The sequence below is a fragment of the Grammomys surdaster genome, unplaced genomic scaffold (genome assembly GCF_004785775.1).
Source record: "Grammomys surdaster isolate TR1022 unplaced genomic scaffold, NIH_TR_1.0 137, whole genome shotgun sequence".
Taxonomy (NCBI): Eukaryota; Metazoa; Chordata; class Mammalia; order Rodentia; family Muridae; genus Grammomys; species Grammomys surdaster.
In genome coordinates this window covers 3,889,569-3,916,433 of record NW_021604595.1, presented here as the reverse complement: position 1 = coordinate 3,916,433, position 26,865 = coordinate 3,889,569, and the positions used below count along the sequence as shown (strand labels likewise).

Genomic DNA, 26,865 nt, shown 5'->3' with positions numbered 1-26,865 from the left:
AAAGGAAAAGAAATGAGTGTCCAGCAGGTTGTTTAGACTCAGCCCTTCCCTTCCCTACGTCGTAGTAGAGATTTGGATAGCTTCTCAGATCTTCTAGTTGTCCCTTACAAAAGTCACGCTCGCTCAGGTCCCAAGTCTGTGTGACTGTGACGCCTGTTTATTATGGCAACAGGTTTCCAGCAACTGCCCAGATGCTGAGTCTGGAGATATGGGAGGAGGGAGTGCTGAGACCTGACTGGAGAACAAAGACTCCGGGACAAGATAGAAGCTCCGAGGGCACAGCCTAGAGAGGAGGAGCAATGGGCTGTGGACCTTCCCAGCAAACAGAGGACCAGAGCCAGAGCCGCATACCCTCTCCCAGGAAGGGCTGGGAAGAGGGATCCAAGGTAACAGACAATCACAGAGCTTGTGGCAGCATACGCCTGGACTACATAGTGAGTACTGGAGCTGCATAACAAGAAACTGTCAGAGAGAGCAGAAGGGAGAGAGGACACAGGAGGAGAAAAGAAAGAAGACAGAGAGAGGGAAAAGGAGGAGAGGGGAGGGGAGGACGGAAGAGACTGAGGTTTCCCACACTTCCACATTTAGGAAGCTCTGAAGTGATCTGGGGCCACTGGACAGTTCACTGCCCTCTTAGTAGGTATGTGATTGAGGCAGCAAGTTTATTCTGCCACTGTTGGCTGGTGTTTCTAAATCAAGATTGTGTACATGCCTCTGTGTACCCGTGTCTGCAGACACGCGCATGAAATCACAGCCCAGGCAGGTTAACAGGAGGTGTAGTGGTTTCTGCCATCAGCCTGATGTCTCATGGGAAGGTGGGAGTTTCCTGAGCGTTGCCAGCTAACGCTGGTCCTGGAACTGCTGTCCTGTTTTTCTTTACCGCACACAGAGCTCTGTCAACCATCCAGCTACATGAGTCGTTCAGCTTTGGAGGACAAAGACAGAGGGAATCTGGTTTTTAAGATTTCCCTTTTCCAATCCACTGTGTCTCAAGCTTTTATCGTTACCTGAAGATATTGGGGAACGTCCCACAAGGCAGTGTGGGCCAGAAGCTAGGCTGTTTATCATCCTTCCCCGACTCTATAATATTGGTTAGGCCCCAAGAGACCTAATAAGTTAGGTTTGGCCATTTATACTCCATCAGCCTATTTTAAAAAACAATAGAGAAAAGCAGGGAAAATTTTAAGTTTTTTTTTCAATGTGGCCACATAGGAACAAGAACAAAGACAGAGGTTCAGAGACTCCCCAAGTCTGTCTTTGGGGTCCTGATGTGAAGTATAGGTCTAAACTAAGGAAGAGATGGCTTAGTGGATAAGGGTACTGATGCCAAGTCTGAAGACCCACGTTCAATGCCCTGGTGTCACATGGCAGAAGGAAAGTGCTGACTCCTGAAACTGTTTTCTGAGCTCCACACACATGCACACACACATACAAATGTAATTAAATTGTTTTAGGGCAAGAAGCACACAATTAGTCAGTCCTGATCCCGGTGTGCTCTTGCCTATCACTGACTCGACCACGGTCTCAGCTCCAGACTCTCCACCAAAAGTGGTCTGTCAGACCTGCGTGGACGAGCCAAAACCTGCCCCTGACACAAACTCATTCCAACTTCTTGGGAACAATTGTCTCACTCATCTAATATAGCTAGAGGGAAGGGCACAAGAGTCACTTTAGAATTCTTTCTCTTCTGTCAGGAAAGTTATAATTTCACCAACAGAATAGGCATCTCATTGGTATCAAGACCTCAACTCACTGGGGTGACCCAGGGAGAGGTCCACCACATACTTCATCAAAACTGAACTTTTGAAGAGTGGAGGAGAGCCTGTAATCCTCTTTTTCAGGCTGAGGGAAGCAGCTCCCAGCCACTCAGGGCCACCCTTTCCACAAGGCATTCTTCGGGCTGCTGTGTGAGAGGCAAACACTGTCTTCTCATGGTGTGAGCATGCTTAGGGGCCACCGATAGCACCTCGCACCTTTGTGGCACATCTGAGCTCCTGGAGTGGATGTAAAAAGCAAGCTGGAAGGACGGGGCTTGTGGCTCAGTGGTTAGAGTGCTGGGTTGGCATCCACAGGGTCCTGGCTTTCATCCCGACAATGCATTACTCAGGTGTGCTAGTGCACGCCCGTGATGCCAGCGCTCAGGAAGCAGGGGGAGGCCATCCTCAGCTACACAGTGAGTTCAAGGCAAACCTGGGACACATCTTTAGATAGATAGATAGATAGATAGATAGATAGATAGATAGATAGATAGATAGATAGATAGATAGATAGATAGACAGCCAACTGAGGTGTGCTATAGGCCTCCATAGCTCAGTCCCTAGTGTTCTGCGAGAAGCCTGTGTCCAGACGCCACCCACGAAAATGCTGTGTTCTGCTTTCTGTTCCTAACAGTGATTTTCTGAGTTTGATTAAGGTATTGATACTTTTTTTTTTTTGAGGCAGGATTTTATATAGCCAAGGATGACTTTGGACTCAGGGTCTTTTGCTTTTCTTGCCACAACCTAATCGCTCCACCAGTGCTCTGCCTCCTGTCTTCTCAAGAAAGACCTCCTCATCGGGTACTAACCCTCTGTCCTGGCTTGCTCATGTCATGTTCTCTGTACTACCCTTCCTCTCTACAGACTCTTGCTCTTACAAGGCAAATGGCCTTCAGTGCTTGCTTCTGGGCCTGCCCACACCTCCCTGCCTTTCCCGTGCTGTTCCCTGGCCCAGTGGAAGGTCATTTCTAGACCTGCTGGGAAGCAGGACCGATGAGCTTCCAATCTATCCCTCAGTGAGAGCTCCACCCCTGACCCAGCATTACCCTCTGCTTTGAAGGCCCTTCTCTGCCACAGGCTCATGAGCTGTAAGGTAGCTCTCTGGGCACCTCAGTTATTGTTGCTTTGATTCCACATTTCTCCTCTCTTTCCCCCCCAAAAAATACAAATATGAAATTTAGATTACGATGCTAAGACTCCTTATCTTTTTAATTAATTTATCAAGTAAGATTGTACATAGGAAATCTTTCACTATTCATATTTCTTTTATAGCTACTTTCATTTGCTCGACCATAGAATTATCACCAAATATGGTTTTATTAAATAGACTAGGTGTCAGGGTCACAAGTCAAGCCCTTCCAAGTGTCAAATACACAAGTCAGAAGGATTAGTGTATTTGTCAAGCCACCAGAGTCTACAAAGGGTCCTAGATGTCTGTCCAGTTTTCTCTCTGTTGCTATGACAAATAACACCACCAAAAGTAACTTGGGAGGAGGATTTATTTGGCTCACACTTCCAGATCACAGAGACTTAAGGAGAAACTTAAAGCAGAAACCATGGATAAGGCTGCTTGCTGCCTCATTCATAGGCTCATGCTTACCTAGCCTTTTTATACAGCCCAGGATTACCTGCCTAGGGAATGGCGCTGCCCACAGTAGACTGGAACCTCCTACATCAATTGACAGTCAAGACAGTGTCCCACAGACATGCAATCCTTTAACCTCTACCGTGTCCATTTCCTAATCTATAAAGTAACAGAAATGGTAATATTTATCTCTGTCACATTCTTATGAGAGTTGAGTGAATTTAATTCACATAAAGTGCTTACACCCATTTTTCACACACAGTAGCAGCAGAAAATAAGTTAGGACAATATTTTCATTATCCTGACATAAAATCCTTACAAGTCTTAGCTCAGTTGTCCATGTTTACCCTTGAGCTGACCCTGACACCTTCTTCAGCTTTCTCCTTCCCATGTCCATGTTTTAAGCAAACCTTCTTGATGTTCAGCAAGTACTTCCTTTTCCACCCCAAGGAACCATTGTACCCGCCGTTCTCCCCTTTTTCCGTACAGGTCACACATCCTATCTTTTAGACAATTCCTAGGCACTCTTCCCTTTGCTGCTTCTGGATACCTGCTCCTGGCCACCATGCTGGTGAGATTGATCTACTTTCTCCTGTTGGAGGAGAGAACTTACACATTGTTCATTTATTGTATCCTCCCACTGTGAGCTGTCCCTACAGACAGAAACAGTCTTTGTCATTTTACCTATAGCACACTGATTCAGACAAACCAACCACAAACGAATACCTTGTGATTCCATGTTTTCCCATCCCCCGATCCCCAGATTCCCTACCCTGTTCTTATCTTCCAGCGGCATGATGAGGCTAATGATGGGGACTAGGAGGAAGTTCATCATTAAAATCACTGGAAAACAGACTTGCTTGTCTCCCAACTACATCTTCTCTTCCTGTGCACTTAACTTTGCAAATCTGAACTGGGAAGGGTATAATAATTAAAACATTCAGTGACCATCACAATAGCAATGCCTCCATGACTATCCCTCCAGTTTAGGAGTTCAGAGATGTCAAAAAATAAATAAATAAAACACTGAGATGAACATGTTTGCTTATATGAAGCATTTATATTTCTTAGCATATTTTTAACTTTAAAATAAATTCTAAATTAAATTCCTTGGGAGTTGTCTATGGGTTTCCGGATCACTTTGACCTTTGTCTCAATAGGTGTGAAGGTATTACAGAAAAATAATGCATCATAACAGAAGAAGCATGGGCAGCTTTCTCAGTAGGAGAAATGTTCTTCTTCTATATGAGTAACTCAACATTCCTGACCTAAAATTAAGAGACAGAGACTTTAGAAATTAGTGAGTGACCATGGAAGACCCTTCATAGGTTTTCTCTAACATCTGATAAAAGCCTTGCTTTTTGACTGCCAAAAGGACTAAGTTACTTCTTAAAATGATGTGTGTGTGTGTTTGTGTGTGTGTGTGTGTGTGTGTGTGTGCAAGCATGTCTGTGTAGGTACACATGTGTGTGCCAGGAGCAAAGGTGAGTGCATCTATGCATTTGTGAAAGCCAGAGGTTGATGTTGGGTACCTTCCTCTGCTGCCCACTTCAATATTTGTATTGCATTTTATATATTGTGTGTACACACCAGTAGAGGTCACTGAACAACCTGTGAAAGTCAGTTCTTTTCTTCCATCATGTGGGTCCCAAGGATCGAACTCGGGTCGGTGGGCTTGGCAGCAAGTGCTTTTCCCACTGAGCCATCTCATTGACCTGCGCCTTATTTCTTTAAGAGACTGCCTCTCACTGACCCTGGCACTCATTCATTGGCTAGACTGGCTAACCAACAAGCCCCTAGAGTCTCGCTGTCTCTGTCTTCCAGCACTGGGAATACAGGCACACAGCACACTCAGATTTTTGTGTGGGTGCTGGAGATCCAGACTCATCTCCTCATGCTTGCACACTGAGAGCTTCACCTGCTGAGCCACTTCTCAGCCCTCTTCAATCTTGTTAAATAGTCGTTCCTGAGTGGTTTTTGAGGGGCTGCTATTTGTAATTAAATTACTAAAAGTAAATTAGCAAAACTTCTAGTTCTGAAGAACAAAGTCTTCCCATAGGTCCACAAGCAAATGTATTTATACATGCTTCTACTTGGGAAGTGATTGAAGATTTCAGCTCAGGGAGTATCAACAAGTAATTCCTGCCAAGCTGTTTGGAAAATATGTTTCCCAAAAGAAGCTACAGCAGTATATACAGTACTTACACTACTTAAACACACACACACACACACACACACCAACCATAAAAAGCAAACAACAGACACCTGTCTATAGTGAAACCAGTGTCTTTTTTTAAACTGATTTTTTTTTTTTAAAGAATGCTGGTGACTCTCTCTCTCACACACAGCTGTCAGCTTGGGACAAGCTGTTTTAATGCTAAGTTTTTAATGCTAAACTTGATAAAAGTGTTATCTCCAAGGCATTGAAATATACAAAATATATAAATACCTTAACCATATACTTTGACAACTTCATCTTGAGAAAAAGAACCTTCCACCCTCCTTCTTTCACCATGCCCAGTACTCTGTCTTATGTAATACAGATAGGTCAATACAATATATAATACATGCTAGTGTAAAAATATAAACCTTGCCTGCATAGACAGATCTGAGCACTGCTGGCCACATCCCCAATGAGATTCAGTTATTTGTCAGTAATGCTGGTGTCTTTGATTTACAGCTACCTCGATCTAGATCATAAAATGGGGCCAACGTTCCTAAAACATGTTACAAATTGACATGACATGTGAAAGGTGTTTTTAGTTTTCCAAAGAGAAAAAACCTTTCATCTCTTTCTCGGAACCGAAGGCTGGTATATGTTAGGGGATGCTAAAAGATCGTGTTCTGTCTGTTACACATTAAGTTTTATCCACTGCCAGGACTCAAAAGTGCCTGTCTGTAAACACAAATGAGGAGAGATCCTTGCTGGGGTTCCCATCCCAAACCAAGCAGCTCTGGTGACGAGGAAGCCATTGTAAGGTCATTTGAGTCTATCCCAAGCAGAATGTGGGGAAGAAAGCCAGCTCTTCTGGTTTCCTAACTCACAAAAGGGTTTATACATGTTTAAGTTCAACAGGAACTATGACCTCGAAAGGAAAGCATCACAAAGTGTCTTGGTCAGCTTAGTCGGCTGGACATATCCTAGAGCCATCTGAAGGCTCTAAGCCATCCTTAATTGTGCCCAGATCAGATTGGCCTCTGGGAATGTCTGTGGAGGGATTATCTTGATTGCTAATTGATATAGATGTAGAAGGTCCAATCCCACTGTGGGTGCCACCATCCCTAGCAAGTGGTCCTAGACTATATTGGAAAGGTAACTATGTATGTGCCTTCAAGCAAGCCAGAAAGTGATCCATGAGCAACATTACTCCATGGTTTCTGCTTTAAGTTCCTGTCTTGAGTTCCTGCTTTGATTTCCTCCAGTGGTGGACTATAGCCTGGAAGTAGAAACAAGATCCTTTCTTTACCTAAGTTGCTTTTTTTTTCTTTTTTCAGTGTGGTTTTGTCACAACAGAAAAGAAACTAGAGCAATCTCATTTTCCTTTGCTAGACATATCAAATAATATGCGTGTGGGGGGGTGGGAGGCTCTTTGCAAGGAGAGAAGCCCAGACCTGCCAGGTATCTCCAGGGCTGAGCAGGATGGTGGGTGTCAGAAGCCTGAGAAGAACCACTTGCATCAGTCTCTCGCTTTTAAAAATCAGATGACGAGGGGTATAGGGTGATCTGGTGGGGCCTATGAGATTATTCTACTACTACATCAGCAGTTGCCAGGCAGCCAAGGGTTCGGCCAGGTCATGTGGGCTGTGCTGAGTCACTCCATAGCAGAAGTGAACATGACAGGTTGTAAAAATTGAGCCAGGCTCAAGCCATTTCTCTAGACCCAGGATAAGGCTCAACATGTGTGCATGTTATATATTGTGTGTAGTATAAGTATGTTGTATGGATAGGCTCTTGTACTGGTTACTTTTATGTCAACTTGTATGCAAGCTATAGTCAATTGAAAAGAGGGAATCCCAGTTGAAAAATGCCTCCATGAGACTGGGTTATAGACAAGCCTGTAGAGCATTTTCTTAATTAGTGACTGATGGAGGATATCCCAGCCTATTGTAGGTCAGGCCATCCCTGGGCTGGTGGTCCTCAGTTCTGTAAGAAAGCAGGCTAAGTAAGCCATGAAGAGTAAGCCAGTGAGCAGCACCCCTCCATGTCACTGCATCCGCTCTGACTCTAGGACCCTGCCTTTTTTGAGTTCCTGTCCTGACTTTCTTTGATGATGAACAGTGAGTGATATGGGAGTGTGACCCAAATAAACCCTTTTTTCCCCAAGTTGTTTCAATCATGGTGTCTCATCACGGCAATAGTAACCACAACTAAGACAGTGCTTCTCAGGAGTCTGATTTCTCATTATTGGTGATGATGCCTATGATGGTGAACAGGTAGAAGAAAAACACACTACATTTTCATTCCTTTGCTATGAGACTATGAAAAGTTTCACAGGGACCTGTGTCTTTTATTAGTGGCTTGCAGACTATATAAGCAATGGAGCAGGGACTTAGGAATTGGTGCAGTGCTTATGGAGAACCCTCTAGAAATATATAGAGTACTGAAAATGCATAGGCTCTCAGCTAGAATGTATATATCTGGGAACTGTAACAAAATCTGCTAACAAATATGTATATAAACTAGCCTGTTTGATAATACTGGAAAATTAGAAGTCTCAGGAATGGGCTAAATAAATTATGGTGCAGTTACATGGTCAACTACATAAGAACTAACACCATTTTCCGTAAAAAACTACTCTTTGCCATTAAATAGAATGTCATCAAACTGGGTAAATGTCTCTAATATATTGTCAGTGTGGGGAAAAAAATGTATCATACAAATATGTGACTTCACAAAGAATCTAACCTATTTTATTTTTAATAACAGTTTAATTGTAGTAAAATTCATGCACTACATAGTCCATCCTTAAAATATGCAGGTGACAGCCATTTGTGTCATCTATTTTTGGTACGTCCTTCCCCAAATAAATGACTGCCTATGAGCAGTTAATCCTCTTCCCCTCACTGACCCTGTCCCCCAAATCCCTTTGCCCTACACAGTCTATGAGCCTACCTACTGTGACTGAGTCTACCTGGTCTGAGCAGGAACAGTCTTTGTGACTGGGTCCTCTCATTTAAGAACGTTTTTCAATGTCTATGTTATGACGTATGTCTGTAATTAATCGCTGGTTATTGTTAAATAATATTTTTGCATGGTTATGATACATTTTCTTTCCCTAGCCATCAGTTGATAGACATTTGAGTTGAGTTGTTTCCACTTTTTGAACATTATGAATAGTAATTATAGGCGCCATGCACAAATTTTTACCTAAATGCTATTTTCATTTTGCTAGGGCATAAACTAAGGAGTGGAGTTTCCATGTCTCCAAGTTACTCCGTAATTAACTCTCTGCAGGAACTTTTACATTTTATTTTGTAGTTCCCCAAGAACTGAATGATTCTGAACTTCTTTTCATTGGCTTTTTAGACAGTTCTAATTTACCTTTTTAAAGTATTCTATGAGCAAATACACTTAGGTGACAATAATACCAACATGTTGATAATGCTTCTATCCAGGGGGTGGTGTCTACCATTTTCTGTTGAGTCTCTGTATCAGTCAGGATTCTACCAGAGGAACAGATCCAGAAGGATGAATGGATGAATGAGTAGGTGGGTGGATTGATGGATAGAAAGATAAATGGATGACAAAGGAATGCTTATAGGATGAGACAAGAAGGGGCAGGCTAGAGGGGAAACTGCAGCCCACAGGCACACGTTCTCCTCCCTCCGGTAGACCTCAGGTCTACTCCAGAAGCCTTTCAACTGATTAGCAGAGACTTACCCAGATGGTCTAAAGAATCTCTTCTACTTTAAGTCACTAGGCTGTAGGTGCAATTACATCTACAAAATCCCTTCTCTACAATGCTGAGATTATAGTTTGACTGGAAAACTGGTGACTCCAGCCTATCTCAGTTAATACAGACTTGAACACCATGGTCCTCTTCTATAGTACCTGGTTATTTTAATGGGGTTTATTACATGTTAAACTACAAAACCTGCATTTTTAAAAATATTCATTTTTTATGCAGTGGTATCTCTAGTTTCATACCTGATCGATGACTGAATTTGTTCGTCTTGCTGTCCACAGTAGGGTTGAAAATGGTGGCTTTGAGCCCTACTGTGCAACCACTTCATATGGGTTAGACTAAGACTTGCATCAAACCCTTAGCTATGAGTCCACACAAAAATTTCAAAAGCTGTGAGTGTGGCTCAATGGTAGTACACTTGCCTATAGTTAACATACAAGGCTCTAAATCTGATCTCTAGCAATGATAAAAATATAAGAGAATATTATAAAGTTATATACTTCTAAAATGCAACCATACAGATCAAACATTTCTGTTCCAAAAAGAGGAATGGGAAGGAAGAGACCAAACCAGACTGGAACTTAGCGTGGCAAACAGCAAATTTTCTTCTTCACATTGAGCTTCAGATACATGTGGTGGCAAGATGCAGACCTCAAGGGCTTGGTGAACCCCACTGCCACAGCCTTGCTGGTCAAAGCTCATATTCCTTTTCCCAGTTGGCTGTGATCACTGGCAGAAATGTCCTCATAGATGTTCCTTGTCCCTGTTTTTCATGACATGGCAGCTTAGGTTTCACCCTTACGACTTCTTGCTATGCCCTTTCAGGGGCACACTTGCAAGTACATAAACTCTGCCATGCAATTGCCTGATTCCTTAGACTTTCCTTAGTAATCTTGATGGAAGCCTCAATCATCCCAGAACTCTTGCATTCTAGATGCCTTAAAAACTAGAATCATGAGAATGAGGCCAAGGACTGTTCCTAGGGGGAAATATCCTCTGATGCCTCTATGTACATGGATGACTAAACACAGAAAAATACCTTCCAGGTAGCCCTGTATAGGCAGATTCTCCAGAGCTCTCGTCTCAAAGCAAAGCTTTTCCCGTGAGTTACAATGAGCCATTAGATGGATGCTACCAGGCCAACCTCTGATGTTTCCTCTAGGTAATTTTTCTATTATCTCAAAGCCAAGTACTTGATGATAATTTCCTTACCAACTATAAACATAGTCCTTTTCTGTCTATACGGCTAGGTTTTTTTTTTCTATTCCTTTTGCTCTGATTTTTGATAACAGGTTTTACTGTAAATTAGGCTAAAAGGAGCCAGCAATAACCATGCCACAATGTAAATATATTCTTCCTGAGAATGTTCTCTAGAAAATTAGTCTGTCTGTCAACTTGAAATTTAGCCTTACACAAATTCTCAGAGCATAGGTAAAATGTAGAGTCCTTTGCTAGAATTCAAATGTATGGCCCCTTGTCCAATCCCCACTAGAGTTCTTATTTCCATTTGAAACCTCATGAGAATATTTTTACTATCAGCAGTTCTATTGATAATCTTGACTTCTGTAGTCTCTTCATGATTTCCCACTGAACTCAGCTTACATTATTCTAGGGTTTCTCTAGCCTGTATCTCCAAACTTTCTTAAGTTTCTCCATAATCCAAGTCCATAAGGTTCTGAATCACACAATCAGTAGTAGTTACACTAATGGGATTTGTAGTATCAATAATTTCCCATGTTAGTAAGTTTTCTGTTGCTATGACAAGTGTTTGAGATAAGCAACTTAAGCAGAAATTATTTTTGCTAGAAGTTTCAGAGGTCTCCATCCATGTGTATTTGCCTCCATTACTATGAAGCAAAGTATGACAGCAAAGAGCTTGGTTGAGAAAGTTGCTCATCTTATTACAAATTGGAAGTAAAGAGAGCAAAAAGCAAGAATCTAAAGACAAGAATACATTCCTCAGTTTCTTATTGTTTTTAACTATGTACCTCACCCTAATTCCATTCAGCTACCATTCATCAAAGTGTCATTCCACTGAGCAGATTATCATTCTTGTGATTCAGTCACCTCTCAACAGGGCTACCAGCTGGGGACCAAGCCTTCAATACATGAACCTTTAAGGACATTTTGTATTCGAACCATAACCCTCTCTCTCCCTGCTTGTCTCTTATAAGAACAATTGTGATTGCACCCAGTATTCCTGTGAAAATTTTCAATAGCCTTACCATCTTGGGAACATCTGCTAGCTCACTTTGCTGTATAACATAACATCCACAGGTTGTGATTACTAATGAGAGGACTGCAGATGCTAACTGGTAGATGCTCACAAAGCAGTCCTATATTGTTCTTTTCCTAAGAAATATTGACTCTCATCAAGCTGTTCTCTTTTCACAGGCTGATAGCAGAGTAACTTCTTCCAAAGAGAATTGCAGTCCCCAAGCTGAAGCTGCATGGCCCAAGGACACCGTAGACAATGCCAAAAATCTGGACCAACAAGCGCAGATGGGGAGCTTGCCTGGGACTATTCCAGAAACTTCTCCAACTCCTAGTAAAACAAACAGGAGAATAAATTCAGGTAACCTCTGCCTCTGTTCTTGTTGCTATCCCCCAGACATCTGGTAGACCTCTAAATATATAATGCAAGTATCTGACGGCCCATTGATCACTTCTTTTTTGGGTCATAGTGTACTTTATATATCAAGATTCTTATCTGCAAGACATTAGAATTTAGTCTTAGGCCTTTATCATGTGTGTAAATACTGCTAGTCATTAATCTTGTGGATGAATTAATTAAAGCCATCTTTAAAAAACAAAACAAAAAAACAAACAAAAAAAAAAACCAAGAACCCTTGCTGAGAATTGAAAACACATTTTAGGAGTAGAAACCACAGGGCTTAAGGGAATATAAACCCCACAGTGTCGTCATCTTCTTAAGGGAAAAGTTTACATTTGTAAAAATAAATAAAACCTTCATTAAACTGTCCCCGTACATCTCCCCATCCACAACATCAGAGAATACACAGTAAAAACATAAAAAGAAGTAATTATGATCTAGTGTGCTATTTAAAAGCTATTTGTGGCCCTTCTGAGGCAATGGCTGTGGTTTCCCCTCCTTTGAGCTCTTTTTTTGCTGTTGAGTGATGACATCTTATTTATAGTTGGTCAGCTTTTGGAACAAAATGAACAGCACAGATCTGGAGGGAATGAACATTGTTTTAGTTTAGAGGGAAAACGTTTATTCCACATCCCCATTGTTTCTCCTCTGATTACACATAAGAATCAGAAAATAGCCAGGATTGGAGCCAAAGTGATGGCTTAGTGGTTACTAGCACTTATTGTTGGGACATAGGACCTGGGTTTGGTTCCCAGCACCCATGTCAGGTAGCTCACAACCACTTGCAACTCCAGCCCTAGGAGATCCAACTGATAAAATAATGTTTGCATTATATAGGGTATATATCTGAGTAGAGGTACATGTGTGTGTACAGAGACCTAAGGTTGACATCAGATATCTTCGTCAGTTGATGCCTGCATGATATAGAGGCAGAGTGTCTTGAGAAAGCCAGAGCTTACTGTTTTAACTAGCCAGATAGCTCTGGGGACATCATCTCTGCTTCCTGCCTGCTGGGATTCTAGGCGGACTCTCACATTCACCAGCCTTTTTTTTTTTTCTAAAGGTTTATTTATTTTATATATATGAATGCCAGAGCGCCTGCATGCCAGAAGAGGGCATCAGATTCCATTACAGATGGTTATGAGCCACCATTTGGTTAGAATGAACTCAGAACCTCTGGAAGAGCAGTCCGTGCTCTTAACCATTGAGCCATCTTGCCAGTCCCTTCACTCAGCTTTTATTCAGAGTCTTAGGATACAAACTCCAGTCCTTATACTTCCACAGCAAGTGCTTCTCTTGCCACGCCCCTTTTCTATCTTTTCAGACCTTGATATATTCAGGCCTTTTGTTTCCTACACTGTTCCTCCATTTGGGTGTTCTTACGCTCTCTATATTTACTATGGTAACTGAGCACTCCTTTAAGTCTCAATTGTCAACGTAATCAGATTAAGAAAAACTTAAGACAAACCTGAGACAGACAGCTCAATTTAGTCTGTGAAGATGATTCTAGAGTGGATGAACCAAAGAAAGAAGACACATGGTAGATGTGGGTGGCTCTATCCCATGAGACCCATGGTGGATGTGGGTGGCTCCATCCTATGAGCTGGGGTCCTAGACTGGATTAAAAAGGAAAAGGGGAGGAAACCATGAGAGCACAGTCTGCTTCTTGGTCAGTGTCCAACCAAGCTGCTCCCAGTGTCATGCCTTCATCTCCCTGAAGACTCTACTTCTCCCAACTGTAAGCCAAAATAAAACCTTCCTTCTTCCCATAAGCTTTTTGTCAGCTATGTGGTCATAACAGTGAGAGAAGTCATGAACATACTTCATAATAAAACAGAAACATGGGGTTATTGTTAACCCCACCCTACCTAATACATTCCAATGTTCCAGAAAAACAAAAACAAAACAGAAGAATGAGTTGAAATGACTGGAATTTCCTAAGAATCTCTGTCTAGGGTCGCTACTCTACTCATTAAGGCAAATACTTTAGTAGACTCACAAGACATTGGGTTGCAATGGTTACATTCATTTCCTTACATTAACGGTACCTGTTGGAAACATCTGGGAGAGATGGGATACCTGTGGCTCAACTAATCTTGTATCAACTAGGAAAGAGACTAGTGAGGTTGAGAACTTGGTGTTGAAATTGAATTCAGTCCTAGTTACCACTCTAGCCTCATTGCCTTGAGCAATTAACTTCTATCACAGCAGCGTAGTTATTGATAAAATAGGGATTAGAGCTCTTCTCTCACAGATTGGTAGTTGAACTGGGTGCTATACAGACTATAAAGAAATTAGCATTTTAAGGTGATCAAACACTCAGTAAACAGTGGTCATTACTCTGATAACCCTTCTTGGTAGGTTCACCTTTTTTATTTGCTTGGTTTTGGTTTTGATATGGGGGTCTCAAATAGGGATGACACGAAACACCTGATTTTCCTGTCTCAACCTCCCAAGTTCTAGGATTATAGGCGTGTGCTCTGCTTTAGGCAAGCCCACCTTTTAACAATATTGATAACAATAAAGTCATTCTGAACCTACGGAGGTATTTACTTACGACCTGCACATTGAATTGTCCTCTATGTTACCAAGTTCTGCTAACACATTTGAATACTTTCTATAAGACCATGCAGAACACTTTTCAGTAAGAATGGGCTCTATTTCACACACCTACAAAGCTAAAGAGCCAGCACTGGAAAATACTGAGCTGACTGGCCCTTTACTGGTGCCATGTGACGGTCAGTTGGAGTCCTCTCCCGTGACAGGTGGATTAATGCTCTGAAATGAGAAACAGCTAGTCAGCATGTGTAGCCGTCTGTGCATATGTTTTCAAACCACAGAAACTCATGAAAGTTGTCTTTGTAACCACAGAGGTCAGGAACAGCTGCGAATACCTCTGCCCACTGACAGTGGGCTTTTTGAAGAGCACTTACTGCAGATGGTTCTGCACAGTGTCATTTTTGACGTGAAAAGCAGGGCCATCTTTGGGACAACAAGCAGGCATCTTTTATTTTATGGTGTGGTGGTGTGGAGGTGGTTGTTTCTTCACATGGATGATTTACGGTGAGGAGGCCTCTCTCAAGAGGGCTGTTCATAAATTCTTTCCTGTGACTGGCCCCATCCAGGGCTCATCTTGAAAATCATTTCTAAGATCTGAGCCGATAGTGCTCTCTCTCTAATTCTGGTCTGATTCAAGAACTCTTTCAAAAAAGGCATGCTTTCTCTCTGTAGAACTAGCAGATGGTGAAACTGTATAGCAGGGTTGCAGAACCAGACAGCCCTTGGCAACCTCATGCTGTTTACCTTTTGTATACAAAGCATAGAAACCAAGCGGCAGCTCGTAAGAGTCACCAGAAGAATGTCTCAAGCTGTAGCTGAAGTTGAGCCTTGTAATTAGTGGAGTAAATCAATGACATCCGACCAACCGGAGTATATGAACGTTGTTACAACAAAAAGGCTGCACATAGCAGCCCAGAGACAAGACTTGATTGTGCTCACATGAGACTTGTTCCATAAAGAATAGATTATGCTGATTCATTTCCTCTATAAAGACAGCAGAAACTCGAACTTCAAAAAATTCACAGAGCTTTATAATGGAAACCAGATACTAGGGCTGGAGATGGGTACTGCCAAACTGACTTCAATCCTTGGAATACCCATGGTGGAAGGAGAAGACCAACTCCCTACACACACACAAACACACACACACATTCACACGCTCACATACACACATGCACTCACACACACATATAATAGATAGACAGATAGATAGATAGATAGATAGATAGATAGATAGATAGATAGATAGATAGATAGATATGATTGATAGATAGATAGATAGATAGATAGATAGATAGATAGATAGATAGACAGACAGACAGATAGATATAGATAAATGGTAAAAATGTTTTTTAAAAACCAAGATATTTAGAGAAAACTGCTGAGATAAGATTTTACTCAGCAACTTGTATAAGGCATGCACTTAGCATTTTTAAATTCTTTACTTTGTGTGTGTGTGTGTGTGTGTGTGTGTGTGTGTGTGTGTGTGTGTATGTGTGTGTGGCCAGCAAGCCCCAGGGATCCTCTTGTCCCAGTCCCCTGTTTTCCTGAAAAATGCTGGAGTTGTAGATACAATGACTATGCCAGACATTTTACATGGGTGCTGAGGATTTGAACTCTGGTCCTCACGATTTTGCAACAAGTTCTCTTACCCACAGAGCTCTCTCTCCAGCCCCCAGTTAACATTTAAGTGATAAACTCTTTATTCTTACATTTCTCTTTCTTTATGCTTTTCCTTTTGGAAGACCCAGTGGCCAATGGATTGACCAATAAATCTCAACTTCTGGAGAATTGGGAGCGACCAAAGTCATCAGACATCCTGGAAGAGCTAATTGTCCAAGGAATCATACAGAGCCGGAGCAAAGTATTTAGAAATGGAGAGTCGTATGATGTCATGGCAAGTGCTTTTGTACCTGACGTTTGCTTATACTTAAAATTAGCAACAAAATATGATTAATCACAACTCATTATTTCCAGTCTTTAGGACCTACAAATAAATGACAGCATTTATCTAAGCCAGATTTGTCCTCCATAAATTTTCTGCATACTGTGATTCTCAGTGGATTCAGAATCACCCTGATCATTAATGATTAATGAGGCCAATAAAACATTCTTCAGGCTTTACTAAATTTGAACATAATAAGTCCCAGTAAATAACGAGCTTTCATACTACCAGCAATTTTTATTAAGCGTCGCCTTGTAGATTATAAAACTAAACTGCAGGTTATCCAAAAGGGAAAACAACAAAACAAAACACCAAAGCTCCAGCAGACGTGCTACATGGGAACAGGTGTGATCATGAGAACACAAGAAGATTCCAGAAATTGTCACCCTGTTACTTTGTTACTTTTCTTCTTCTTTCATCTCCTTTTGTCTTTGTTTGACTTTAATTTGAAACATATTTTTCCACTGATTTGAACTGATTTGATGAACGTCTCCAGCTCTAAATTTTTATTTGAGTGTGTATGTGTGTGTGTGTGTGTGTGTGTGTGTGTGTGTGTATTCATTCATGTGGGAAATGTAATGTGTCTATGTGTGTGCATGCGTGCACATGGCATACATGTGGAGATGAGAGAAGAACCTCAGATGCCAGTCTTTGGATGGTTCCCACCTATTATTTCAGATAAGGTCTCTCTTAAGCCTGGAACTTTGCCATATAGGCTGGCCCACCTGTTTCCAGGGCTCTACCTGTTTTCTCATCTCATCACTGGGATTACAAGTGTGTCCCACTGTGTCCAGGGACACAGCACACACATGCTTTTTTTTTTTAATAGGAATTTGGAGGATCAAAAAGATCAAAGAATAATAAATAAAACAAGATGAATCAACAAAGAAAAGTAACAGCAGGACAATTTCTGTAACCTTCTTGTTTCTTCGTGGTCACATAGGCTGAGTCATGCCTGCAGCCCTAAGGATTTTAGTGAGTTCTATATAAAACTCTGATGAGAAGTAAATATTTTGTTTGTTTGTTCTTTTGTCTTTAAGCCAAGACTCCCAACTATCACTTGACTCAGCCAAAAGAGAGGTTAGAACAGTGGTTCTCAACCTTCCTAATGCTGCAACCTAACACAGATGTCCCTTTTTTCTCTTAAAAATTATACCTGTGAGGTCATTGGCTGCTGTTTTTCTGCTTGAGTCAGAAAGTAGCCACTTTAACTTTTCTTCCCCACTTAAGGAAGGATCTCTCTGAGAAAATAGGTATTTGAGTGGTTTATGCCTAATCCCAGGTTGGGAAGGACACCCCTGCTGTGGGGGAGAGGCCCCCTTCAGCTGCAGGAATGTGAGGTAGCTGGTTACATTGCATTCACAATCAAAAAGCAAAGCATGCTAAACGATCACATTCCGCCAACCTCCTCTTTTTCTTACAGTTTAGGATTCCAGCCCAGGGAATGGTGTCACCCTAAGTTCTTCCAAGCCTGGGGAATGGCACTACCCACAGTTCTTCCCATCTCCAATAGCCTAAGAAAGATGTCTTAGAATGGGCTAGGATGTGGTGGTATGTTCTGATTGGGCATGTTGATTAAATGAACCAATGGGGGGCTTTTGATTACTGGACTTCAATACTTTGATAGCTGGACCTTACTTCAGAAGGAGGAAGTAGCCAAATAAGGGAATAGACCTTGGTGGCTAGCTTTAGGAATGTAATCTAATTGTTTTTAGCTAGTCAAAGAGAATGGGAGAGAAGGGCTAGGTCTGCCAGAGCCATGCTCGCCACGCTTGAGCTGGCCAGAGTCCTATCAGAGACTTAGTGGCATGATAGTTTGTACCCAGAACCATGAGCCAAAACAAACTTCCTTCCTGAAGTTTCTTTCATCACAGTGTTTTATCACAGCAAGGAAAAAGTAGAATGTCATTTGACATATCTACAATATTGCCACAATTCAGTGCAGTTTGGAGGATGATAAATATCTGATTGTATTTGAATCTACTAGAAAAAACAGCTCTGTAATGATGGGGAGAGGCTATTTTTCCAACTATGGGTGAGTCTCTGGGGAACAAGGAAGAAACCATGTCAAAAGATGGGAGAGCAATTCCAGTGGAGGAAGACATATGGAAACACTCTGTTGCTAAGTGATGCCTCCTTAAGGGAAATGCAGTAACTCCTTGATGCTAACACCTGTGGGAATAAAATTACAATTTACATTAGTGAGCTAGTCACCAAAGGTAAATGAGTTCTGACTTCTATCTAACAGGGGAGTGCACAGGATGATTAGGAAGAAATCCATCAGCTGGGCAGTGGTGGTGCACGCCTTTAATCCCAGCACTTGGGAGGCAGAGGAAGGCAAATTTCTGAGTTCAAGGCCAGCCTGGTCTACAGAGTGAGTTCCAGGACAGCCAGGGCTACATAGAGAAACCCTGTCTCGAAAAACCAAAAAAAAAAAAGAAAGAAAGAAAGAAAGAAAGAAAGAAAGAAAGAAAGAAAGAAAGAAAGAAAGGAAGGAAGGAAGAAAAAGAAAAGACAAAAAGAAAAGAAGAAATCCATCTATTTATGACAATGATGGGGTTGACTTTTGATATCATTAAGTGAACTAAAAGTAAATTCTGTTGTAATATAAGGCAGGATAGAATAGAATAGAATAGAATAGAATAGAATAGAATAGAATAGAATAGAATAGAATAGAATAGAATAGAATAGAATAGAAAAGCATTAATAGGATGCTCTCAAAAGTACTTTATGTCACAGATCACAAGTATACTACAATCTTTTCCTCTATGTTATTAAACCCGCAAGTTCCAGGCCAGAGCAGCAACACACAACCCTGTCTGCTTTATAACCCAATGTCCTGGTTTTTAACCTGACGTCAGAGTAAGTCACTCAGAAAGATTTTAAACTCCCGGGACCCAGATCCCACCTTGGACTAGTGCCTGAGCATAGGACATGGCTTTCATGCTTTCAGAATCCTTTAGAAGACTCCTCGGGCAGCCCAGCCTGAAGAACCACCACCATAAGCCTGCACGTGAAGCTGAGGTCATCAACAGGGGGGAATGGCTGGAACATTTGTAGTTGTAGATCATAACCCTTTGTTGTGAAAGAGAATTCTAAAAGATTCCTGAATATACATTTTCAGGAAAGAAAAGACACTGAGGTCAACCCCCAGAAAATCTCAGAAGTGAGGAGGAGGAGATGTAAGGGCTGTGTCCAGAGATGAAGCCTCATTCATCTTATATAAGAAGCTTGAGTATGTAGCACAGCACAAACCTTAGATAGTTGGCAGGAAGTTCAGAACTAAAATAAAAAGATCACAGTTAAAAATAGAATGATGGACAGAGTCATATCAAGTCTGAGAAGTTACACTGCTCATACTTTGGAGTAGATGGTATTCCTAGAAAGCCTCATAATTGACTAAAAATCGAACCAAGGAACCAAGGGAAATACAGAGGAAATAATTTTAAAATGGACAAAAATGCCAGCGGTTACCACGAGGCAATGAATCCAGTCAAACAAACAAACAAATAGTGCTTCTTCCCCTGCTCTGTGGGGATTTCAGCTTTGTTGGTTTTTGTTTTCTGAGGCAGAATCTTGCTGTATAGCCTAACCTGTCTCAAACTTGTCATCCTCCTGGGTCAGCTGACCAAGTGCTAGGATTACAGGTGTGTGCCACCATGCCTAGCAGGGAGAAAATGAATACATGTTGCAGGCAGCTAGGATAAGTGTGAGAATGCTTGAAAAATAAGATTTATGGTATGGGGCACTGACATTCACAAACACAGGGGAATTCCAGACACAGGTCTGACCTCCCCTGGCCCTCTTCTCATCCTTCACCGCATTTTCCCTTGATGTGTAAAAGAATAAAAGATGCTGAAAGTGAGGTGCCTTCGTTACACTAATCTGGGAGCATCTTAGGAAGCCAGTCTCTCCCCACTTGTCCATGGAACACCTGTGCCCACCACAGCACCCCTTTTACCTATTCCCCCCTATTTTACCATTTATGAGGTCCTCTCTGGATAAACAGTTTTCAAGCATGTTTGTACTTTGAACTGAAGTCCCCTGAGAAGGCCACACTCATTTGCATTGAGGATCTAGTCTTGAAGAATTGGTGAGCTCCAGGTTCAGTGAGAGAGCCTGTGTGCCAGCTAGTTTTTACGCCAACTTGACACAAGATAAAGTCATCTGAAGGGAGGAAACTGTAATAAGAAAATGCCTCCGTAATGCGAGGCTGTCAGCAATTCATTTTCTCAATTAGCAATTGATGGAGGCGGGCCAAATTCATTGTGCATGGTGTCACCCTGGGGTGGTGGTCCTGGGTTCTATAAGAAAGGAAGCTGAACAAGACATGAAGAAAAAGCCAAAAAAATAGCCCTTCTCCTTGTCCTCTGCATCGGGACTCTCCAGGTCACTGCCCTGCTTGAGTGCCTGTCCTGACTTCCTTCAGTGATGAACAGTTCTGCGGAACTGTAATGAAAATAAACCCTTTCCTCCCCAGTAGCCTTTCGTTGTGGTGTTTCATCACAGCAATAATAACCCTAACTAACATACCCTGTCTCAATAAATAACATGGAAAGCAATAGAGGGAGACACTCAGCATCCACCTCTGACCTCCTCATGTGAATATGCATACACACATATGCATACATGCCTGCACACGAACATGTGCACACACACAAACACATCCACATCCACATATGAAGAGGGAGCCTGTAAGAAGCTGAATCTCAGCTCAGAAAAGGAATCTCCCAGGTACTTTAAAGCATTACAATGAGACTTGAAGTGACCGCACTGTAAGTGTGCCTAGGTTGTATGTGACTGGGTCAATGTGTGTGGTAGAGATCAACCTTTGCATCCATGCCTGTCTGGCTTTCATGCATTCACGGGTGTTATTGCCTTCAGGTGGCTCTGATCTCAAGCTCACGCCCCTGCATCTTTTAGCATACCCTGGCTGCTTTTCACAAACTCGGTGAATTATTTACTAATTCCTCCCGTCTGGTCAAAGTTTATTGTCATATCTCTGTTTCTGGACTGGGTCACCTTCGTTGTAGTTAAGGAACTCACATTACAGCAGAGTGTCTAATATTATGTGCTGAGCCTCGTGGAGAGGTGTGAGTTAGGACTCAAGTAATACGCCAGCATTCACAGTGCCCTTCCCTCCCTCACTGAGGGCTTGGAGGCCAAAGAACAGGAATGACCATGTCTGGTGCAGGGAGCTTTTGGCCTCTTCTGTGCAGGAGACTCCCTTATGAAGCATAACCAAGGTGGGTTTATTTGTAGGTCAACAGCTAATTAGGAAAGCCCTAAGGAACATGCATCAGGTATAAGACAGACCCGTACACATAGCATGGCCAAAAACTGTGATTCATCTCTTAGCTCCTAATGCTGTGCTCAGCGTGGTCAGTCTTCTGACACTATTCCCGATGAACACATTAACTGATAGCTTCTCTTGACTTCAAGGTATTTGAGATTTCAAGTCTAGACATCTCTGTGCATAATATAAACATCATTATCACCTGTAAGTGCCGTGGTTTCAACGATTCTGCCTACCCGAACTTCATGTGTAAAGAATACAAATCCGTTCACAAGGGTCTTTTTATTCTGTTTTCTTTGTCTGTTTTGAAGCAAGGTTTCCTGTCACCCAGGCTGGCCTTGAACTCACTGTTTAGCCAAGGATGACCTCACTGCTCCCACCTTCTGAGAGCTGGGTTCACAGCCATGCACCACCATGCCTGATTTATACAGGACTGGAGATTAAACCAAGATCTTCCTTCACGCTAGGCAAGCACTCTGCTACAAAGTGAGCGACCCCTAAAGCCAGATTGCTGCGGTGGTGGTTTTAGCATCACATATCAAACTGAAGAACGAACAAGAGCCTCAGAAGTAGAGCCCACGTCTCAAAGGGAAGCAGAGGGTGAAACCACAGGCATTGTTTGCGGATGGTCACAGGAAGCTTCTTCCCCAATCAGAAAACCCAAACTACTCTCTGAGCTTTTATTGGCTCACAGTTTCTGTCAAGATTCAGACTGCTTTGAGATGTCTGGCTTGCCATTCCCTCATTGGCTTGAGCGAACATCCATAATAAGGGTTTTGTGTAAATTTCAAAGTATCTCTAGTTTGAGCCTCTATAGCAACTATGTCCCTCTTTGCAGCAAGTAGCATTTGCCAGCAGGAAGCTTAAGAACCAGATGTCATAAAAATAACAAAGTGAGGGCCAGGAGATGGGGGGAACTTGCTTTACTGAATATCCCAGTTTTCATGTAGTGAAAAACCTCATACTACATAAAATCATCCCATGGTTGTAAAGAGCCACGAGTTTAGTGAGAGTTTTCCTTTTTAAAGACTTTCTGAGATGGGGCTGGAAGGTTGGGTGTTGGTTGAGAGCACTGGCTGCTCGTCCAGAGGTCCTGAGTTCAATTCTCAGCACACCAGTTCTTAGACATTTGTAATTCCTAGAGACCAGGCACCCTCTTCTAGTCTCTTTGGGTACTGCAAGCACATAGTACAGGTAAAACACCTATAATAAAATGAAAAAAGACTTTAAGGACTTCCTAAGAATCCAAGATCTTTAAAATGGAAATGGAGCCAGTCCTCTGGCCTGTCACGATTATATAAATAAGAGAACAGTATCCCAAGGAAAGACTTGCTCACCTCAGACTCACTGTGGCCATTAGTAATAGAGCCTACTGCTTCAGCACTTCCGGTTCCGTTTGTCATCTGCTCCTGATGCCCTTCCTGTCTGTATACATCACTGTGATTATTCTGCCATTGATTGTGATGTTACGTGTTGCTCCTGAAAGTAGGCACTGGGTTTCACTGAAAAGTAGTTGCCTTTACTAAGTGGAAATTCCAGGCTTTCTCCTCCCTTGAAAGCGATAGAAACCAAACAACGGGATCCTGTGAAAGGTAGTTAGTTAGTCTGTGTTACCGATGAGGATATCAAGCTCACAGAGTGTGTTAAGCACTCGTGGAAAGTCACTTTGGGGATCCAAAGGCAAGCCTGAGTCCCATCATTGGCCTTTCTCTACTGTGTGAAATGGCCTCTCTTTGTCTGCCTGATCTATTTTCCTTATTCTGATGAGTCAGTCTTTAGGAAATTATAATAAATATTAATAGCTCTGGTGTCTTTAAAGAAAAGTCTCTATAGAGATTACCCAGAACAATATATTGGTTCATTTTAGAATGAAGGCTTAGAGTTCATTAAGAAGTCCCCCCATTCAAAATAAATCTATATACACTGACCTAGAAAGATGTCCATATTCAATGAAGACATCAGTCATGGGCACTGTGTACAGTACAATCATACTTAGATCTTATTTAGCATCGCAGATGCCATATATATGCCTGCATTATATATATACATATACATATATATACATATATATACAAATACACACACATGCCTTTTACCAACTCCTCATTGCTGGTATTACAAATGTATGGCATCCTGTCTTGCTTTTTTTATTTGGGTTGTGTGAAGTGGGGTCAAACTTTGGTCCTCACAAGGACATTACTGACTGGACCATCTTTCTAGCCTTTGTAACATATAGGTATATAGAATAGGTATAGATATCTACTTACCTTTAATGAGTGTATATGGACATGCATTACAGAGACCATCCAGAAAGACACAACACACTCTTTAAAAGGAGGGGCCGTAGGGATGGCTTAGCAGGGAAAACAATCCCTGAGGACCCAAGTTTGGCTCCCTGGAGCCCACATAAAGCTGGACTCGGTCACTCATGTCTATATAATCCCAGCTCTCCGACAGCTAAACGGAAAGTAGAGACAGGTGGATCCCGTGACTCTCTAGGGCCAGCAATCCTGCAGAAGCAGTAGTGACTAAGTGTTCTTCTCTGAAGTACAGTGGAGAGCAAGGCCAGCCATCTGAGGCTAACCTCAGACCTTCATCTATGTTCCATAGGATGTGCATTCCTGCACACACACACACACACACACACACACACACACACACAAAGGAGTGGAGGAATGGAGGGAGGGAGAGATTTAAAAACTGGGTTCCTATTGAAAAGCAGGATTGGGGTGACTGAGGAGAGGATTAGGAAGTTGTTCGTATATTGTTTTAATTTCCCATTGTAAATGCGTGCCATGTTTGCTGTATTTTTAGAGAACAATGCAAGTTAAAACTTTGCAACCCTTTATTATAATCTTATTTTTCATAACTAGATAAGTAACTAGAAAATCACTATCACTGTTCTGAACCGCTCAAAGAGTAGTCATCCACATAAAATGGGATATTTTTTTACTGTTGTCAAATACCAATAGCAAAGCCTAGCAAAGCACTGTTGCTCAATAACAGCTAATGATCCCTCTCCATCCTAAGATCAAAGAGCAATAAAAGCTAATCTCTAGCCAAGTGAAGATAATTTATAAAACATGGAAGATTATGAAATCAATTGCTGTTATTGAAGATTATAGATTAATCAATCAAACAATCTGAATTTCTTCCACTGAGCCAGACTTTCACATACCACACCTCCATGTTTTTTGTTTAGTTTTCAGCCTTGAGGTCTCTCTCATGGGTCCTCTGCCATCTGGCTTCATGAAGCGCATTCTCGGCCTTTGTCCTAATAGCCTGGTGCTTTGAAGACATGAACTACATTTTACCATTGACACGTCTGTGGTTGGGACTCCAAGAGGTCTCTGTGTCTTAGCAGGTTAAGGTGCAGATGCCTAAGCTGGTGGAAAGGGAAAGTGACACCAGAAAGTTGTCCTCCATCTACGTGCAGTGACATGCCCTTACGTGCACGCATGTGCGCACGAACACACACACACTCACACACAGACACACACACACACACACACACACGTATTAGTAATAGTAATAACAATAAAATAATTCTGATCTTAACAGATTTCAAGTTTTTACTGCATTTATCTGCCAGTTGAAAATTTATATTTTGAAATTTGCATTTTAAACTGTTTCTGGCTCCTGTTTCTCTCCCGGGCCAAGGCAGTAAATCACTTCTCCACTAAAAACTAAATGTCTTCCTCCAGGTGGACACTACTGAAAAGCCACTGAGAAAGCCACCAGCCAGACTGAAAAAGCTTAAGGTGAAAAAGGAGGTGAAGGATTTCACAATCCAAGACATAGAAGAAAAGATGCAGGCGGCAGAGCAGCGCCGAAAGGTATGAGCCGTGGGTGCTGATTCTGAGGAGTCGCCTGCCTGTGCGAATGAGCATGCTCCAGACCTTGCCTATCCACAGCCTGAGACAGAATGCATGCATGGATACCTGTGTGCTTCTTGCACTGGATACTTTGCTTTTTTTTTCCCTCTCTCAAAAATTAATTTTAGTTGTGTGGTAATGAAGCAGCACCATGAACTGGGTTGAAAATTGTTTCATCTATACAGCCTAAATAAATACTATTCATTATTCTGAATTAAGTCAAGTTTGGGGAAATTTACCATTGGGGTTGGAGAAAGGAAGACAACCAGGGCAGGGTGGGAGTTGAGCTAAGAGAGGGTTCTGAAGACCATCAGATCAGTTTCTGCAGTTCTGAGCACCTGAACCCACAATCGGAGGCCTACCGTTCCTCAAGCATAGGTTTAGTCTGGCGTCCTTCACGTCTGCCTCCCTTCTTGGCAGCCATGGCTATGAGGGCAAGCCCTTTGTTTGTCTCTTTCAACATGGGTTCCCCAGCAACTGTCTGTTCCAAGACTGAGTAGGCAAAGAAGAAAAGCGAATGTGTTCATGACAAGCAATGTGAACAGAACACGTACAAAGCAAAGTCACCAGGGTTCTTTTCGTTCTTTAATATTACTTTTCAGACAAAAAAGGAGGAAATAAGAAAAAGGCTACGGAGTGACCGGCTTTTGCCCACAGCTAACCCTTCAGATGAGGCTGAACCACCGAGCAGTATGGAGGTTCCATTTACTAAAGGCCTTCCAGCTATAGGTGCCCCTGCTTTGGAGAAGTCCTACATGCAGGAAGGAGAGCCACTAAAGAGGAAGAAGAGCGAAACTGATCTGGCCCAGATGAACCGGAACTACTCCTGTACAGGTTTGGAGCTTGTGGAGTCAGACATGTATTACAACCAAGAGGACAACATATTCTAATATGCCATTTAAAAAATACATTTCACACAATGGTCCATGCTCTCCAGTAGCGACAGTTTTAGTGTGCCTCACGGTCTTTAAAAAGGACTGTGTCTCTACTTGTAAAGACTTCTGGCCTGGTTTTAGGGTTGGTTCTGTGAGCATCAGGGGATGAACTTTCGTTGAGCAAATTAAAGGCTATACTTACCAAAAGGGGGCTGCTTCAGAATGGCTTCCAGCACTAGTTAGAGATCTTAGATTCGGAAGTCCCTGCCAGCTTACCTGAATTATGTTTGTGCCAAAAGAAATTCTCCCTTTTCATTTCTGACCTTGGCTGTGCCGGCTGATGAGTCCTTGACGACAAACTGCATAGATGTATATTACATATTTTAATATTCCGTGTGTTGCTTATGTTTTAATTCTCTGCTGTTTCAGAATAAAGCAGCGTCTTGAAGTCGG

At 42.1% G+C, this 26,865-nt stretch overlaps 1 protein-coding gene across 1 annotated transcript; it reads left to right on the top strand.

Moving 5' to 3' along the window:
- Positions 1-203: 203 nt before the first annotated feature.
- On the top strand, positions 204-26,865 carry Stmnd1 (stathmin domain containing 1). Its single transcript, XM_028763087.1, has 5 exons — positions 204-386; positions 11,643-11,823; positions 16,167-16,318; positions 25,367-25,498; positions 26,140-26,865. Exons 1-5 carry the CDS (start codon positions 300-302, stop codon positions 26,425-26,427), a joined length of 840 nt encoding a protein of 279 aa, XP_028618920.1. The 5' UTR covers positions 204-299; the 3' UTR covers positions 26,428-26,865.